The sequence below is a fragment of the Suncus etruscus genome, chromosome 20 (assembly GCF_024139225.1).
Source record: "Suncus etruscus isolate mSunEtr1 chromosome 20, mSunEtr1.pri.cur, whole genome shotgun sequence".
In the NCBI taxonomy this organism is placed as follows: domain Eukaryota; kingdom Metazoa; phylum Chordata; class Mammalia; order Eulipotyphla; family Soricidae; genus Suncus; species Suncus etruscus.
The window spans coordinates 13,335,956-13,352,312 of NC_064867.1; the positions used below are offsets into that span (position 1 = coordinate 13,335,956).

Below are 16,357 nucleotides of genomic sequence, written 5' to 3' on the forward strand. Positions count from 1 at the left end.
GGTATAAATGAAAGTTGAATTCATTCAAATAATTTGACCCAAGGATTACTTATTTTCAAAATTTCCTCAGATTGATTTTTTTCCTTTGTGTTTATTTTTTCTGGAGTCAGTTTTGATAATTTTCTTGAAAACTACCAGTTACTTGATTTTTCTAATATATTAATCTTATTAAGTTTGTTGGTAAGCTCATTTATAGTATAGTGACATAGAATTTCATACATAGTTTTCCTCATTTTGAAAAGTTAACTCCTTTCATATTACTTGTAGGCTTTACTTTTCTCTTAATGATTAATATATTTTTATTAAGTAATATTTAAGAATTTGGAGAGGTGTGCATACATATGTTTTATATTATAGAAGACCAGGAAATGGTAAGAATTCAATCATAAATCTAAATATTGAGTTAAACATTATATTCTACCAAAGTAGCAACTTAAGTGAAAGTTGATAATGGGAAGCATTTCCCCGTAGGGGCTCTGGTTATATGTATAAGTAATATGGGATCTGATGTTTCCTTTAATTGAAGATGCCATCTCAGCTTTCTTAAAGCAGAATTCTGCTTTTTTTTTTTTTTGAAATGCAGGAAAAGAGAAAGATTCCTGTATTTCCCAATGGATCTGCCCCCAGCTCTGGTGAGATTCCTAAAGAGGCAGCTCATCATGCGGGGCCCGAGCTTCAAAGAACCGGACGGTGGGTACAATTACCAGTATATTATGGGTGTCTTTGGAGTCTAGGGGCTCATTTTATTCAAAAGGCACAAATATCCTTTTATTTCACAATGTGTCTGAACCTAATCTTGTACAGTTTTAAGTTTCAAAATATGTCTTGCTATAGAAGATATGTTTTTATAGAGGACATATTTTAATTATTTTTAATAAATGGATTCATTTACCAAGAATTTATGAATTTATTCAAATGAAAACATTATGGACTGTATGTTAAGAAAATTAAAGTTATGTAGTAAATAGGTGGACTTACATTACCTCTAAAGATGGTTCTTGAAAAGGTGTGAGATCCTATTGTTATTCTCAAGTTAGAGGACTATGGGAACAGAGTACCATTTTCTTAAAACTAAAGAAAATACTATGTGATGAGATAATGTAAAAATAGATGTACAAACATGATATTAGAAATCTCATTAGAAAAATTGCTAAAGAGAAAAATTTTGGATAAAGAAGTAAAATATTGCTAGGTACAAACATAGTTTCAAACCTTTCATGGTATTAGGAAAATGTTAGGTTATTTTAATGTTATAGAAAAGCATGAAGATACTATTTTACATTGTGGCTTCTCGAACTGAATGATCTTGACCTAATATTTGTTTAAATCAAGATATATCATAGGAACACTATTAGGGATATCAATAATATGCTTAAAGAGCATACAAAAGAAAAACAACTCATATTAATTGAACTTTAAAGACATTTTAGTTGCAAACCATTAACACCTAGTTTGTAAATATAACAAAATACAACTTTCCCTACTGTGAAAAGTATTAATTGGCTAATATTTTTTTTTTTGCTTCCTGGGTCACAAACACTAGAGAGGGTTTGCCATTAATGGAAAGCATCATTCAGCCACAGATCTTTTAACAGTTAACCAGAGAGTATCATACAACTATTATTGATCTGCTCACATAATTCTATTTTCTAGTTTATCAGAGGCACCTTTATTATTTGAAGGTGATTGTACTTCCAATTTATTTATAGATAATGTTCTCTACTTCTCTATAGGTGCTTAGGACTTATTTTAATATTAAATTAAAAAAAACTAGAACAGGCCAGAGTGGTGGCGCAAGTGGTAAGGCATCTGTCTGCCTAGGACAGACCGCGGTTTGAGCCCCTGGTGTCCCATATGGTCCCCCAAACCAAGAGTGATTTCTGAAAGCATAGCCAGGAGTTGCTCCTGAGCGTCAACAGGTGTGGCCCAAAAAGCCAAAAAGAACCACCTAGAACCATATGGGGTCAGAGCAAATAGCACAGCAGCAAGGCATTCACATTGCATGTGGCCAACATGGGACCTACTCAGGTTTGATTCCTAGCATCCCATATGGTCCCCAGAGCTAGGAGTAATTTCTGAATACAGAGCCAGGAGTAATCCCTAAGCGCCAATGGGTATGGCCAAAACCAAAACAGAACAAAAACTGGAACAGTAAAAATTGCAAAACCTGCCTTACACTTTTAAAAGTATAAGATTGGGGGGGGGCTATTATAAGGATTTCAATAATTATGTTTGCTGAGTCACAAGACTTTTGAAATAGGTACCCTATGTCCTGGGCAATATTGTGATCAGTGGTTAGAACCGTAGTTTGGAGCCAGTCTCAGGTAGAAAAAAAATTAAAACCACTGTCTGCAATATAACCTTTTATACCTTCGGTATAAAATATCAGTACCGCCATCTGTAGGTAGGCAGATGATAACTATTGTTCTAGATTCTAGATATAACATAGGAATACAGAGCTTGTATTAAGTGGGATCTTTCCAAGATAATCTTTAATTTTTCTTAAAGATTTTAACATGTGTACATGTACAGTAAATTAAAGATACTGAAGTTGTTTTTAGTTATTTTTCCTGGAGCAGAAATACTTATGTGATTGAAAAACTAATTTCAATTTTCAGTAGGTAGACTTCCTTTGAATTCAGTACTGAGAGTATCTAATTAGAGCTTATAACACTCACATTAATGGGTATTTGGAGACTTGTGTTTTATAATTGCCTTCCTCCTATTTCTGACACTTTCCTTTTTAAGGTTCATAATATTGATGATAATTAAAATGGCTTGTACATATTTTCATGAATAGGCTAATAAGCTTTATTTTTTCATTGTATGATTTTGTGCACTTTATGCTTAAAATTATTTAATCATGTAAAAACAAACATTTACTTATAGTCTTTTCAGCATATAATACACAAATAACAGATTTTGATGTCTCTTTTAACTTAATGACATCTGTCTTTCCTCTATCATTAGTGGATTAAATTAAATGAGTATCTTCTATAATTTATACCATGATTTAAGTAGGATATTAAATTTTGTTGACAACACACTAGGTACTAGCAGTTTTATGTAGCCCATAGTTTTAGTGTGAACTAGCTAGAATCCTCTAGTGTACAGTTTGACGAGTTTCATCTCACCTATTTAGGCTTTTTGGTGGTTTGATACTTGACATCAAAAGGAAAGCACCTTTTTTCTTGAGTGACTTCAAGGATGCATTAAGTCTGCAGTGCCTGGCCTCGATTCTTTTCCTATACTGTGCCTGTATGTCTCCTGTAATCACTTTTGGAGGGCTGCTTGGAGAAGCTACAGAAGGCAGAATAGTGAGTACAAAGATTGGTAGTGGCCAGGCTCTTAGCTCTTCAGAGGCAAGTGTCTCTGTGCATTTGTCTCACTATTTATACTTTTATTTGAAGAGTCTACTGACCCACAGCATGATTAACCTGTCCCAAAGCAGACTTCCCCCAAAAGGTAATTGCTATGGAAAACAATTGAACAGGAGAAGATGCACAGTTGTGGTAAAAAAAAAATGAAGAAGAAAAAAAGAAATTTTGGGGGGGTTTGTTGGGTTGAATGGTTTTATTAATTCAGTAAAGGGCTTGTATTGTCTTTGGTATTTGTGGGTGTGCGGTGGGAAGGACTTTGTGGGGTGATGACCTGAAACTGATTCTGGTGGATTGTGGGTGGGGGAGCTGATCAGAGAGATTGTTTCACATGCAATATGGCATCCCTTAGGAATAGTTAGAATCATGCTTAATAATTAATCACCATGTCATTAGGCTCAAACAAATTATTTGGAAGAAGAGACCATGATTTCGGGCAAATGACCGATATTTGAGATGGTGTTTAATTTAGTTTTGCTTTTAATACATTTGTGTGACAGTAGCAATATTTTTACTTGGAAAGCATAAGTGAGAGCTACATCTATCATTTGATATGACTAAAACTAGAGGCCATATATTGATTTTTTTTTAATATTAGGAACTATGAGAATTAAAACAAGTTTCTAATACTTTGAAAATCTTAAGCCTATATACATTTTAGTGGAGTTTAAATTAGAGTTTGTTTTTAGGTCTTAATTTATTTTTATCTGAGAAAATGAATATTTTACAGACAAAAGTTTTAAAAATGACTTCCCTAAATATCAGTGATATTTATTAATTCAAGTAGATGAGCTAAACATGAGCTAAAACAAATTTATTTGGACACGAATCGACACAGAATATTTTGAATATTCAAAATCTTTTTAACTTTCTAATCACTGTACCAAGGTTATATACTTTTAGCGAGTTGCTTTATGTTCTATCACAAGTTTTACATCTAACTGCAGGTCCCTGTGAAAATGTCCTATCTGTTACTATTATGAAAAATGCTGCTACTTTGCTCTTGGACTGTCATTCATTCTCTGCCAGCCTCCTTATCCTGCTATTTAATGTTTTGTGCAGGCAATGATTTTTAGATAATTGGAGGACTAGAGCTAGGGGGAAGATGAGCATGTAGCTTTTGCCCTCAGTCATTCTAACCCAAGTGACCAGATCAGATAGTGTTAGAATATGACATGCCACACAAATTTGTGAGATAAAGAAGTTGAAGTAACCCGAATATAGAAATCTAGAGTATCATGGAGTAAAATTATTTGGAGATGATAATGTTTTCTAAGGTGCTTTATTAGAACTCCCAAGTAGAGATGTAGACATTTCAGAGTTGATAGTGATAAGAAGGAAGTAAAAAAATGGGAATGATTCAAATATAGGTCATAGTTGAACTTAGGATGCATGAAGGGAATTTTTTTTTTTAGGGAAAGAAGAAATGAGTTATAATTCACCCATATTTGTGGAATGGAACAAGGATTAAGATGAGGAGAAAAATCACCTAGAAAATCAGATATAGACATAATCAAGAGCTCTTATAAGAGAATTCAGGATGATAAAATTTTGTTAAACCAAAATAGAGTCTTAAGGAGGAAAGATGAGCAGTCAAATTTTCAATGCCATAAAGAGAGCCTTCTAATTTAAGTGGAAACTTAATGGGTAAGGCATTATTGCCAGTGTCATGTTCAATTTGGAAGGATTTAAAAACTAAAATGAAAAAAAGATAAGTTAATTTGTAATGTTTCAGTACAGTGTGTGTTAGGGTTGTAGAAAGGCAGTCTTGATGTGCCAGGATCTGCTTCTTCAGTTTAACATTGGAAAGTGAAACTAGAACTTTGTGCCCATCTCCAGCCCTGTGAGCATTTCTTTCTTCGACATCTTCTCCTCTCAGTTTGTGCATTGTGTCTCTTGTAGTAGTTATTTTTTTCCTTTGACTTGAGCATTGCCTACATATCCTAATTGAATCAAAAATTTTTATAAAGGCTTGGTTGTGTCTTCTATAACAAATTTTTACATTTTGATGGGTAAGAAAACAAATGTCTCTTACAATCAAATATTTTGTTAATGTATGACTAATCACTTCATTTTGACTAAGCAAGTTTGTGTAATGTTTTAATTTGCTAATTGTGGACTATTTTTACTGCTTACTCCTATTTTGTGGTTTTGATCTTGGAAGATGCTGTTATTGTTGATGAAAATTTCAGCCATTTATTGAATGCATGTTTTTTTCTGCCAGAAAATATGCTTCCCTATTATTTTTGCAAACACTTGATTCAGTAAGTTCTTCTGATTATCATCAGCTCACTTCAAACAAAGATTTGATGTAAGAAGTTGGCAGGTATAGCTGTAGCTTGATGTCTATTAGGAATCAATCTCATGTTCAGATCCTGTTTGCCTGCTGCTGTGCTGTTGCTTCTCAGTTTCAAGAGTATTGTTTTTCAGAGCTTCTATCCCTTGACTTTTCCAATACTGGGTTTTCCCTTTCTTGATCGGTGCATTCCAGTTGACTTTGTTGTTTGTGAATAGTAAACTCTTTTCTTCCTCCTCTAGCCCAGTGGCACATCTTGTTCTCCTATTACCTAATCAGTAAAATGCAGTGTTGACAGTGGTACAAATAGGTTTACTAGTATTAATCAGAATTTCTTATGGTCTCTTTTTAACCAAACCTTAATAATTCTACATTTATCTTCTGTGAGTTGTTTAAAAGATATCTTTCTATATTTGTTTGTTATATATTTCAAATGTTATATCTGTTAGTTAAGATGTATTATCAAGTTCCTTTCTTTAAAATGCATGGAGAGTTGCTTTTTATAAAAGATCACATTGATTTATTTTTTTTTATATAATGGAGTATCTTAACATTTTTTTTATTTTTCAAGTGAAATAGTTCAGAAAAATCAAAATAATTAATATATCTTTGTATTCAGGTAAAATTGAAGCTCCTAATGTTTCTTTCATTTACTTCTTCTTTTTGCCTCCCGCAGCTTTGAACTAAGATTGATTGCACACATTCACTTTTAATATGTAGAAAGAAAGCAGTTTTACTTATATATTTAAACTTCACAGTTTTTAAATTAAATTTTAATGCCTGAAGTTGTATTAACTTTATTAAATATTTGATTAGTTTTTTTATTTTACAGATGTATGTTTTAGTAAATTAGTAGTGTTATTTCATATTACTTCTATTCATTTCTTTTTTCCTTAAACAGAGTGCAATAGAATCTCTTTTTGGAGCATCAATAACTGGGATTGCCTATTCATTGTTTGCTGGGCAACCTCTGACCATATTGGGAAGCACAGGTCCAGTTTTAGTATTTGAAAAAATTTTATTTAAATTCTGCAGGTATGTAATAGCAGTGCTTATATTATTGTTTACATATGTATATGATTATATTGTTTCTTTAGTTAGAATTAGATATTTAGTAACTGGTAAAGGGATCTGATCAATTGATATATATATATATATATATATATATATATATATATATATTCAATATATATTTTTAGGCAACTGTATAGTTCACCCTACTCTGAATCTTATCATTATCCCCTTATCAGGAGGAGCTGGAGCAATAGCAGAAACCACAAGTTTCCTTTTTATAATTTTATAATAAATGAGGTTGAGTACTGATAAGCATATTAAAATCTTTTGAGCTAGCCAATTTCAGCTTAGTAAAAAGGTATATGTACCTATGTTTTGAATTGCTTACTGGATTATATGTTGGTCTTACTGGAATCATAGTAGAATGAGGTATCCTTTTCCACTAGTGGGGTTCTTGATTAATGTAGAAGTTTGATACAGGTTGTAGAAGATAGTAGACAGGAATTTGTCATGGCTAGTAATGCTATTCCTTTTGTGCAATAAAGGTAATTGAATATTTTTTCAATAAGCAACTTAATTGCTTTAAATAGTTTATCCTAACTCTTCTTTGTTGAATACGCTTATTTAAATTCTTACCTGATGTGATAGAGATATGTCCTGAAGTGTTCTAGACTCTGGTAATAATTCCTTATTTGAAAAAAAAATGGAGCTGCTTTCTGCAGATACACTAGTAAAGAGGTAGGAGATTGTGACAGTGCTGGTGGAGTAGACTTGTGACTTTCATATTCATACTACAATACTTGGGTCTTTAGGCAGAGTCATATTTAGTTACCCTATGGACTTTCTAACCTGTCATTACTTCTCCTTACTGATTCTAAAATGAAGTTTTGGTTTTTGAAAATGTTCATGACCTAGATTTTTTTAATGCAAATAGTAGAATGTCACTATGAAGTCTGTCATTGAAAATCTTATCGGTTGAAGTAGAAAGGCTATTAAAATCTTTAGTTGTTATTTTGTTATTGTGGTAATTTACTGTCTCCAGAAATCTTGCTTCTTTTTTTTTTTGTACTGTTGTTTTATAAAATTCTAGTATACATGTTGTTTGTAATGTGTATGTTAATTTTGTTCCTATTTTTCTTTCTAAACAGAGATTATCACCTTTCCTATCTATCTTTAAGAACCAGTATTGGTCTATGGACTGCTTTCCTGTGCATTGTTTTGGTTGCAACAGATGCAAGCAGCCTTGTATGCTATATTACTAGATTTACAGAAGAGGCTTTTGCGGCTCTCATTTGTATCATTTTTATTTATGAGGCTTTGGAGAAGCTCTTTCACTTAGGAAAAACATATGCATTTAATATGCACAATAATTTAGATAAATTGACAAGCTACTCGTAAGTATTTGTTTTCTTAATAATGTATATTATAATATGTATGTGTAAAGTTGTTTGTGTGTGTGTGTGTGTGTGTGTGTGTGTGCAAAATGAGGGGTCGGGAGATAGCATGGAGATAAGGCTTTTGCCTTACATGCAAAAGGATAGTGGTTTGAATCCTTGCATCCCATCTGGTCCCCTGAGCCTGCTAGGAGTGATTTCTGAGCATAGAACCAGGAGTAACCCCTGAGTGCTGCCAGGTGTGACCCAAAAACCAAAAAAAAAAGGGGGGGGGGCCGGGAAGGTGGCGCTAGAGGTAAGGTGTCTACCTTGCAAGCGCTAGTGTAGGACGGACCTTGGTTCGATCCTCCGCCGTCCCATATGGTCCCCCCAAGCCAGGGGCAATTTCTGAGCACCTAGCCAGGAGTAACCCCTGAGCACCAAACGGGTGTGGCCCAAAAACCAAAAAAAAAAAAGAAAAAAGAATCTCACTTTATCTGGCTTTCCAACTAGCCCTATAGAGGTTGACCTATTTGTTATGATTGGTATTTTATTAAAGCACTCAATGAACACATATATGGTTAATCAGATGTGGTCATTTTTCTTTTTCTTTTTGAGATACATACACTAAGCTAAGCTCAGGACTTTCTCCTGGCATACCATTCAGGGATCACTCTCCTGGTGAACTCGGGACCATTTAGAATGCTGGTTGACTGCATGCAAGGCAACTACTTTATCTGCTATACTATATACCTGGCTCCATATTCAGTCATATTTATTCACTGAAATAATTTGTATCAGTATTTTGGTTTGTTAGGTCTTGTTTTGGGGGTCATACTCAGCAGTATTCAGGGCTTCTTCTGAATCCTTCTTCTGGTAGAATTTAGACCATATAGGGTGCCAGGGATTGAACCTTGATTGGCAGCCTGCAAGTACCCTATCTGATCCCAATACTTTGAGTCTTAGATTTGAATTGGAATGGTCAATTAAAACTTGCTGTTTTATAGACACCATATGTTAAAAAAAAAGACAATATAGATTTTGTATTTTTCAAGCAAACCTTAGATATAGGATGTGTCTTTTATTTCCATTATCCTATCTTTTGGGTTTTTATAATAATTTTTGTGGGAAATTACATAAAAGTAGTTAATAGGGGTCCAATTGATAGTACAGCAGGTAGGATTTTAGCCAAACCAAGTTTGATCCCCAGTGTCCCATATGGTGCCCTGAGCACTGCCAGGAGTGACTCCTGAGTATAGACCCAGGAGTCACCTCTGAGTACTGCTGGAAGATACCCAATTAAAAAAAATGGAGTTAATAAAGTTAGATATTATTGTTATCTTTTAAATAAAAATGTGGTCCCTCATAGATGGACAGAGAATGTGCATCTCACAGAATTATCGAGACTGTGGCTCTCTAGAAACAAGGCTATAACTTCTCATTTTAGCCACCTAAAATTGAAGAGCCTTCATTGCTCCCTTTTCCCCATTCTGTTCCTGCATTCCTCTTTCCTTCTGCTTGTTAGAATACAAAGAATATATAGGAATATGACATTTTTCATAACTTTGCATGTTGTGGTGGGGGAGGCAGTGGTAGCTGTCACAGAAGTTAGTAGATAAAATTTATCCCAGTGACCTTGCTGCTTTTTAAAAAAGTAACATCTCTCTGCTATCGAATACTACCTAACAAGGTTTAGTAAGTGAATCCTGTACTGATACTTGTGTGTTATATTGACTTAGAAATAAGCCTAGCTCTGTTTTACTTGTTGTTTCTTATATGTTCTTACTTTCCAGTCTCCATGATTTGCAACATGAAACATAGTTAAGCATAGATTTAAGAAAACCTAAATATGAAACGGGAAATCCTTAAATTTTTATCCTGTTCTGATTTCTCAGGTGTGTATGTGTTGAACCTCTTTACCCTAGTAATGAGACTCTAATGGTGTGGAAGGAAAAGAATATAACAGCAAATGATGTTTCTTGGGAAAATCTCACTGTTTCTGTGAGTATACAGTGAAATCAAAGATTTTTGTAGTTAGCCTGTTCTGATCTGACTAGACATGTATTTTCTTTTTGACCAATGGGGTATCATGTTTTAAGGATCTAGCAAAGTTTTAACCAAATAGGACTTACCACATATTCATGTATTTTCACTTAAAATTTTGTTTGGAGCCAAGAAGGATGATGCTTATAAGGGAAATAAAGATAGATGATTTGACTATTAAATAATTTTACTTAAATTGACAAATTTGAGGAACTGTTCAGTAATACTATATTTGCATGTATTTGAGTTGATGGTTCCAACAGTCCATAACGCTTTCTCTTAAATTTCATTTCTCAGATTTTCTGCTTCATGAATCACTTGTTTTTAGCAGTGGTTTTTAACCACTGTGGACTGATGTCCAACAAAGCCATAAAAAATTTGACAACTCTTGATTTAGATCATGACTACTTTGCTTGTGTCCTAAATGACAAATTGAATTGAGTTTAGTCAGACTTGAACACTAGGGTAAGAGATAGAGAGCTTGCCTTGAATGTAAGTAGTTTCAATCCCTGGCATCTGATATGATTCTCTTAGCACCACCAGGAATATTGCTGAGTGTAAAGACAGGAGTAACTCCTGAGCATCACAAGGTGTGGCCCAAAACCCCCAACAGAAATATAAAATAATGGTGTGTTTTGAGTCAGTAAAGACATAAGTCATTTATTAGTGTCTGGGAGTCCCCTCAGCCCCCTTTTTTCTTTTTTCCCCAGGAATGTAAAGCCTTCCATGGTGAATTTGTAGGATCAGCTTGTAGTCTTCATGGTCCTTATATTCCGGATGTGCTCTTCTGGTGTGTCATCTTATTTTTCACAACATTTTTCCTGTCTTCATTTCTCAAGCAATTTAAGACTAAGCGCTATTTTCCTACTAAGGTAATTTGAACGAACATAACTTTTAGACACCAGTACTATTAAATTTTCAGTTTTCATTTCCTTGATTTAATTTAAAATGATAATACATTTAAGTCAATCTGTTATTGTTACAAAGATGTTTGTTACAAATAAATTGCTTATTGTCAAAATTGTGTCCTTAATCTCCAAACTTAAAGGTACCAATACATTGGTTATAATCTATTTTTAGGAAAAATATTAAATGGAAATAATTTCTTTCATTGACACATTATTACTAATTGAAATCCCATTCATGTTTTTTAGTGATATGTTTTAAAGTCTAAAAGAAATAGCTAGGGAACACTTTTTCCATGTTAATTAGCATAATCCTTTTGTCATAGGTGCGATCTACAATCAGTGACTTTGCCGTGTTTCTCACAATAGTAATAATGGTTGCAGTTGACTACCTTGTAGGAGTTCCATCTCCTAAACTTCATGTTCCTGAGAAATTTCAGGTGAGTATTAAAAACCTTGATTTTTATTATTTGGCAACCCCATGTTAAAATGCGATTCTGCTTCCTAAGAAATTATTTTTAGAAAATACTTAGTTTCTTTTAGTAGCTGATAAAAAATTTTGTATATAGTTAGTTATATTCAACTAAAACACATTGAAAATATACAATATCCTACAGATGAAATAATTGTATATAATACTGAATTTACAACAATGTAATATAAAGGAGTGGGGGGGAAATGCCTGAATTTTATAATATTGGATCTTTATTTTGTTTTAAAAGATATGATTAGTATATGAAGTCTTGGTAATAAATAAAAGCACATGTTTAATTTTAGTATATAGAGTATCTCCTAAATACCAAATAAATACTCTGATAATCCTTGAAGTTTTCTTGATACGAAACAAATTTTATCTTAACAGTGAAATCTAATATTTGTTAAGTAGATATTTTAGAAAAAAGTTTCCTGGAAGATCAATTATAGCCTAGTTCTGACCCTGCAAGAACACTAATAGTTATATTAATGTCATTTAAAATAAAAGTAGGTAGATGTATGTAGGTAGGTAATGTAATAAATCTTCAAATCATAACTCCTTGTTAGCAAACGTTTAACTAGTAGACCTAGGCTTAGGTGATCTTTGGTTTTGGGATATATTAGGGACAACAGTCATTTCTTTCTGTTAGATTGCTATGATCTCATTCTGTTCTCCATAAACTCATTTCTTTTCCCTTTTTTTTGTTTTGTTTTGTTTTGTTTTGTTTTGTTTTGTTTTGTTTTTGCACCACAGCCTGGCTCTGTGCTTAGAAATCGCTCCTGGCAAGCACAAGGGACCATATGGGATGCCCGGGATTCGAACCACCGTTGGTCCTGGGTTGGTCCTGGGTCGCCTCTTGCAAGGCAAATGTCCTACCACTGTGCTATCTCTCCAGCTCCTCATTTCTTTGTTTTGTTTTTTGTTGTTTTGGGGCTATACCCGATCATGCTTAGGGGTTACTTCTGGCTCTGCTCAGGAATCGCTCCTGGCAGGCTCCGGGGACCATATGGGATGGTGGGAAACGAACCCAGTTCCGTCCCCGGTCAGCTGTGTGCAAGGCAAATGCCCTACTGCTATGCTATGCTATCTCTCCGGCCTGCTCCCTCCCCATTAATTCATTTCTAATGACTAAAACTTTGGAGTAGTTGTCCTACAATCCTTTTCTCTAAATATTGTTTTAATTCCTCAAAAAATCTTACCCAGGCTCACTTAACAGTTTAAGTTCTGAGTGCCTAGAGGATTAGAAAAAAATTGTAAGAGCTCTTGGAGTTAAGACTCAGAAATTAGTCTTATTTTGATCTGATCATGTTTGTTAAAGTAATCCTAGAGATCATTCCAAATTCATGAGAAGTAGAAGACTTCATCTCAAAGTAGGAATATAGGCAGGAATGGGAAGGATTACTGTGACTATATTTAAATAATTTTTGTTATGAATCCCAATATTTAAATTAGTGGGGAGGGTTTGAGGGGGTCACACCTGGAGGCAGTTGGGTTGCACCTGACTCTGCTCAGAAATTACTCAGGCTCAGGGGAGCCATAAAAGATGCTGCGAGAGTGGGGGTGAACCCTGCTCATCTGCATGCAAGGCAAATACCCTACCTGCATGCCCTTTGGCCCTTACTTAGTTCTATATAAATGCTTTGTATTTCTTGGAATACTATTTCTTAGAATAGATAGTTTGTGCTGTGAAAATTTTGTATAAGGCCAGAGAGATAGTATAGCAAGTCAGGTAGGTTTCTTGCCTTGCATGCCACCAATATGGGTTCTATCTATGGTACTCCGGTCTCATTTCCTGAGTACCATCAGAAGTGATCCATGGGTACGGAGCCAGGAGTGAGCCTTGAACACCGCTGGATGCAATCTCCCACCACTACCCAAAGAAATGAAAGAAAATTGTGCCATGAAGAGATTAATTTTTAAATAAAACCTTTTTTTTAACAGCCTACTGATCCAAATAGGGGCTGGATCATAAGCCCATTAGGAGAAAATCCTTGGTGGACTTTATTAATAGCTGCTATTCCAGCTCTACTTTGTACCATTCTCATCTTTATGGATCAACAAATTACAGCTGTAATCATAAACAGAAAGGAGCACAAGTTGAAGGTAATTTTTTTTTTCAATTTAAGGCATCTTTCAATAGTGACCAGAATATTCAAGTATGTAAGATGAAAATTATTTATCTTTATTTCTGTTTTTAGAAAGGAGCTGGTTATCACCTTGATTTGTTCATGGTTGGTGTTATGTTGGGAGTTTGCTCTGTCATGGGACTTCCATGGTTTGTGGCTGCAACAGTGTTGTCTATAAGTCATGTCAACAGCTTGAAAGTTGAATCTGAATGTTCTGCTCCGGGGGAACAACCCAAATTTTTGGGAATTCGTGAACAACGGGTTACAGGGCTAGTGATATTTATTCTCATGGGCCTGTCTGTGTTCATGACTTCAGCACTAAAGGTAAATTTCTTAAAATATCTTATAATCTATCAAAATTTATGCTTGTTAGTATAAAAATGAGAAATGAAACGTAACAACATCTAAAGTTTTATTTCATCAAAATTTTTGGAAAATAATATTTTGGTATAGTTTTCATTATAACAGGCATTTTAGTGTTAGATATACCCACAGCAAAAAGTTAGTATTAAAAGTAATTTCTAATTATTAAAAAAAATTATTTACGGGGCCAGAGTTTTAGCACAGCAGTAGGACCTTTGCTTTGCATGTGGCTAACCCTGGACGGATCTGGGTTCAATCCCTGGTATCCCCTATATCCCCCAGCCTGCCAGGAGTGATTTCTGAGCTCAGAGCCAAGAATTACCTCTGAGTGCCACCAGGTGTGGCTCAAAAAAATTAAAAACTTATTCTTTAGGAAGAATTTAATCCATAGCTTATTATGGCCTTAGTATGATCTTAATCCATGACTTAGCCTGGTAAAATGAAACAATATTAGTAGTACTCAGTTATAAAAGCTGCTATATAGCTGCTATAAACGATGAATGTGAAAATAAACATTTTTAGTCACATTTGATTTTCAATATATGCATCTTGTTGATACATAAGAATGAATAAAAATAATTACAGTCATAGGAAACAAGTATGCCATCTGAAAATTTCCAATATATCTGATACTTTTCCACCAGATTCCTAGTGGAAATTCTAGTAATATTCTAGTAATTTTTCTGGGAATCATTAGAAAAACAACAAAAATATAAAATACATTATTATTATCAACTTGTGAGAATTTGATTATCTGGTAAAACAGGCAATTACTACATTGTTGGAAATGCTTGTGTGGGAAGAGAGATACTTAATAAATTTCTGACGGGGATTATCCTTATTGATAAAGTTTTAAAATTACTTTAAATAGTAACTGTATATTGATAGAAACATTCAACTAGCATATCTGAAAAGCTTTAAATGAAGTCAGTCTCTATATTCCCCAGCATTTTCGAAACAGAACTTCTGTTTTTTTTTGTTTTGTTTTTTTGTTTGTTTGTTTTTGGGTTTTTGGGTCACACCCGGCAGCTCTCAGGGATTATTCCTAGCTCTATGCTCAGAAACTGTCCCTGGCAGGCACGGGGGACCATATGGGATGCCAGGATTCAAACCACTATCCTTCTGCATGAAAGGCAAACGTCTTACCTCCATGTTATCTCTTCGGTCCCTTGGGTTTTTTTGTTTGTTTTTTTTTGAGTTACATCTGGTGATGCTTGGGGCCATGTGGCATGGCAGGGTTTGAACTCAGGCCATCCATGTGCAAGACAGATAGATGCCTACTCATTGTACTATCTCTCCGGTTCCTGCAAAAGCAACTTTCTAGAAATAACTCTTTTTGTGGGGGAAGGGGATTTGAACTACACTCAGGTATTAAACTGGGGGCCTGTTCATGCCAGACATATTCCATTCTTGGAGTGTTATGTCACTGGCCCCAATATTGTGCTATTTAAATTTTTATTGTAAGACTTAACATTTCTATTTTGTCTTGTAATTAGAAACATTCTATTTTTAAAAGTTAATTTATACAAATGTAAATGCTGCAAGAACACATAAACAGTCTTGTAGTTAATAGGTAGTGAGAACTAAGAAAGGATGCTCTTTGGTATTTTTGGTATATTTGCTGATGCTTTTTGAATGATTGGCACATAGCACATACTTCTGAAACTTCTTATATGAAATTCTGTTTTCATATCCATATAATACAGAAGCAATTCAAGTGCAGACATTCAGGTTCAGTATGAGCCTACTTGAGCTTTTTACATTAAGTAATCTGATTGATTATAGTGCCCATATTCTCAACCACTAAATATAAATCCTTTTATAAAAAAAATGTAGATGAACTAGATTTTCAAGATGATAATTATTTACTAGCATTTTTTAAAATGTGCAGGGTATTTTAAGTATCATCACTAAAAGAGCTTTTCCGTTTCTGTAGGAACTCACTATGAGTATTTTTGTGAATTTATTGCTGTAAAGTTATTTTAGTAGCATGCTCTCTAATTGTGGCCATCTACTTACAGTTTATTCCAATGCCTGTTCTGTATGGTGTTTTCCTTTACATGGGAGTTTCCTCGCTGAAAGGAATTCAGGCAAGTGTACATTTGAATGTATAAAATCTTAAGTATGTCATATTTTAAATTTGCAAGTTTTTCATGTTAGCAATATATTTTAATTCTGATAGTTTAGAGAAAAATTTCTAACTGGTGATTTGAAATTCACATTTTAGTTTTGAGTTAGGATAACTTTTGTCTATCTCCTCTTGCTCCTTCCTTCTCCCTCAATAAAACAGTGAGATCATGATGATACGGTGCTATACTACTTCTAATTAACACTATTGAAAATGTATCTGTAAAAACTAGTTTAGTAATGAGAGGATCGTATGGT

The 16,357-nt window shown here is 34.1% G+C and overlaps 1 protein-coding gene across 1 annotated transcript in view; it reads left to right on the forward strand.

Annotated features, from left to right (window-relative positions):
- Window positions 1-16,357, forward strand: part of SLC4A7 (solute carrier family 4 member 7) — a 92,161-nt gene that overhangs the window by 62,119 nt on the left and 13,685 nt on the right. The window contains exons 12-21 of the mRNA XM_049766053.1: window positions 584-690; window positions 3,143-3,317; window positions 6,575-6,708; window positions 7,836-8,081; window positions 9,956-10,061; window positions 10,814-10,975; window positions 11,335-11,448; window positions 13,425-13,586; window positions 13,682-13,933; window positions 15,994-16,062. Of these exons, the coding sequence (XP_049622010.1) occupies window positions 584-690; window positions 3,143-3,317; window positions 6,575-6,708; window positions 7,836-8,081; window positions 9,956-10,061; window positions 10,814-10,975; window positions 11,335-11,448; window positions 13,425-13,586; window positions 13,682-13,933; window positions 15,994-16,062 (1,527 nt within the window). The remainder of the gene's footprint in view (window positions 1-583; window positions 691-3,142; window positions 3,318-6,574; window positions 6,709-7,835; window positions 8,082-9,955; window positions 10,062-10,813; window positions 10,976-11,334; window positions 11,449-13,424; window positions 13,587-13,681; window positions 13,934-15,993; window positions 16,063-16,357) is intronic.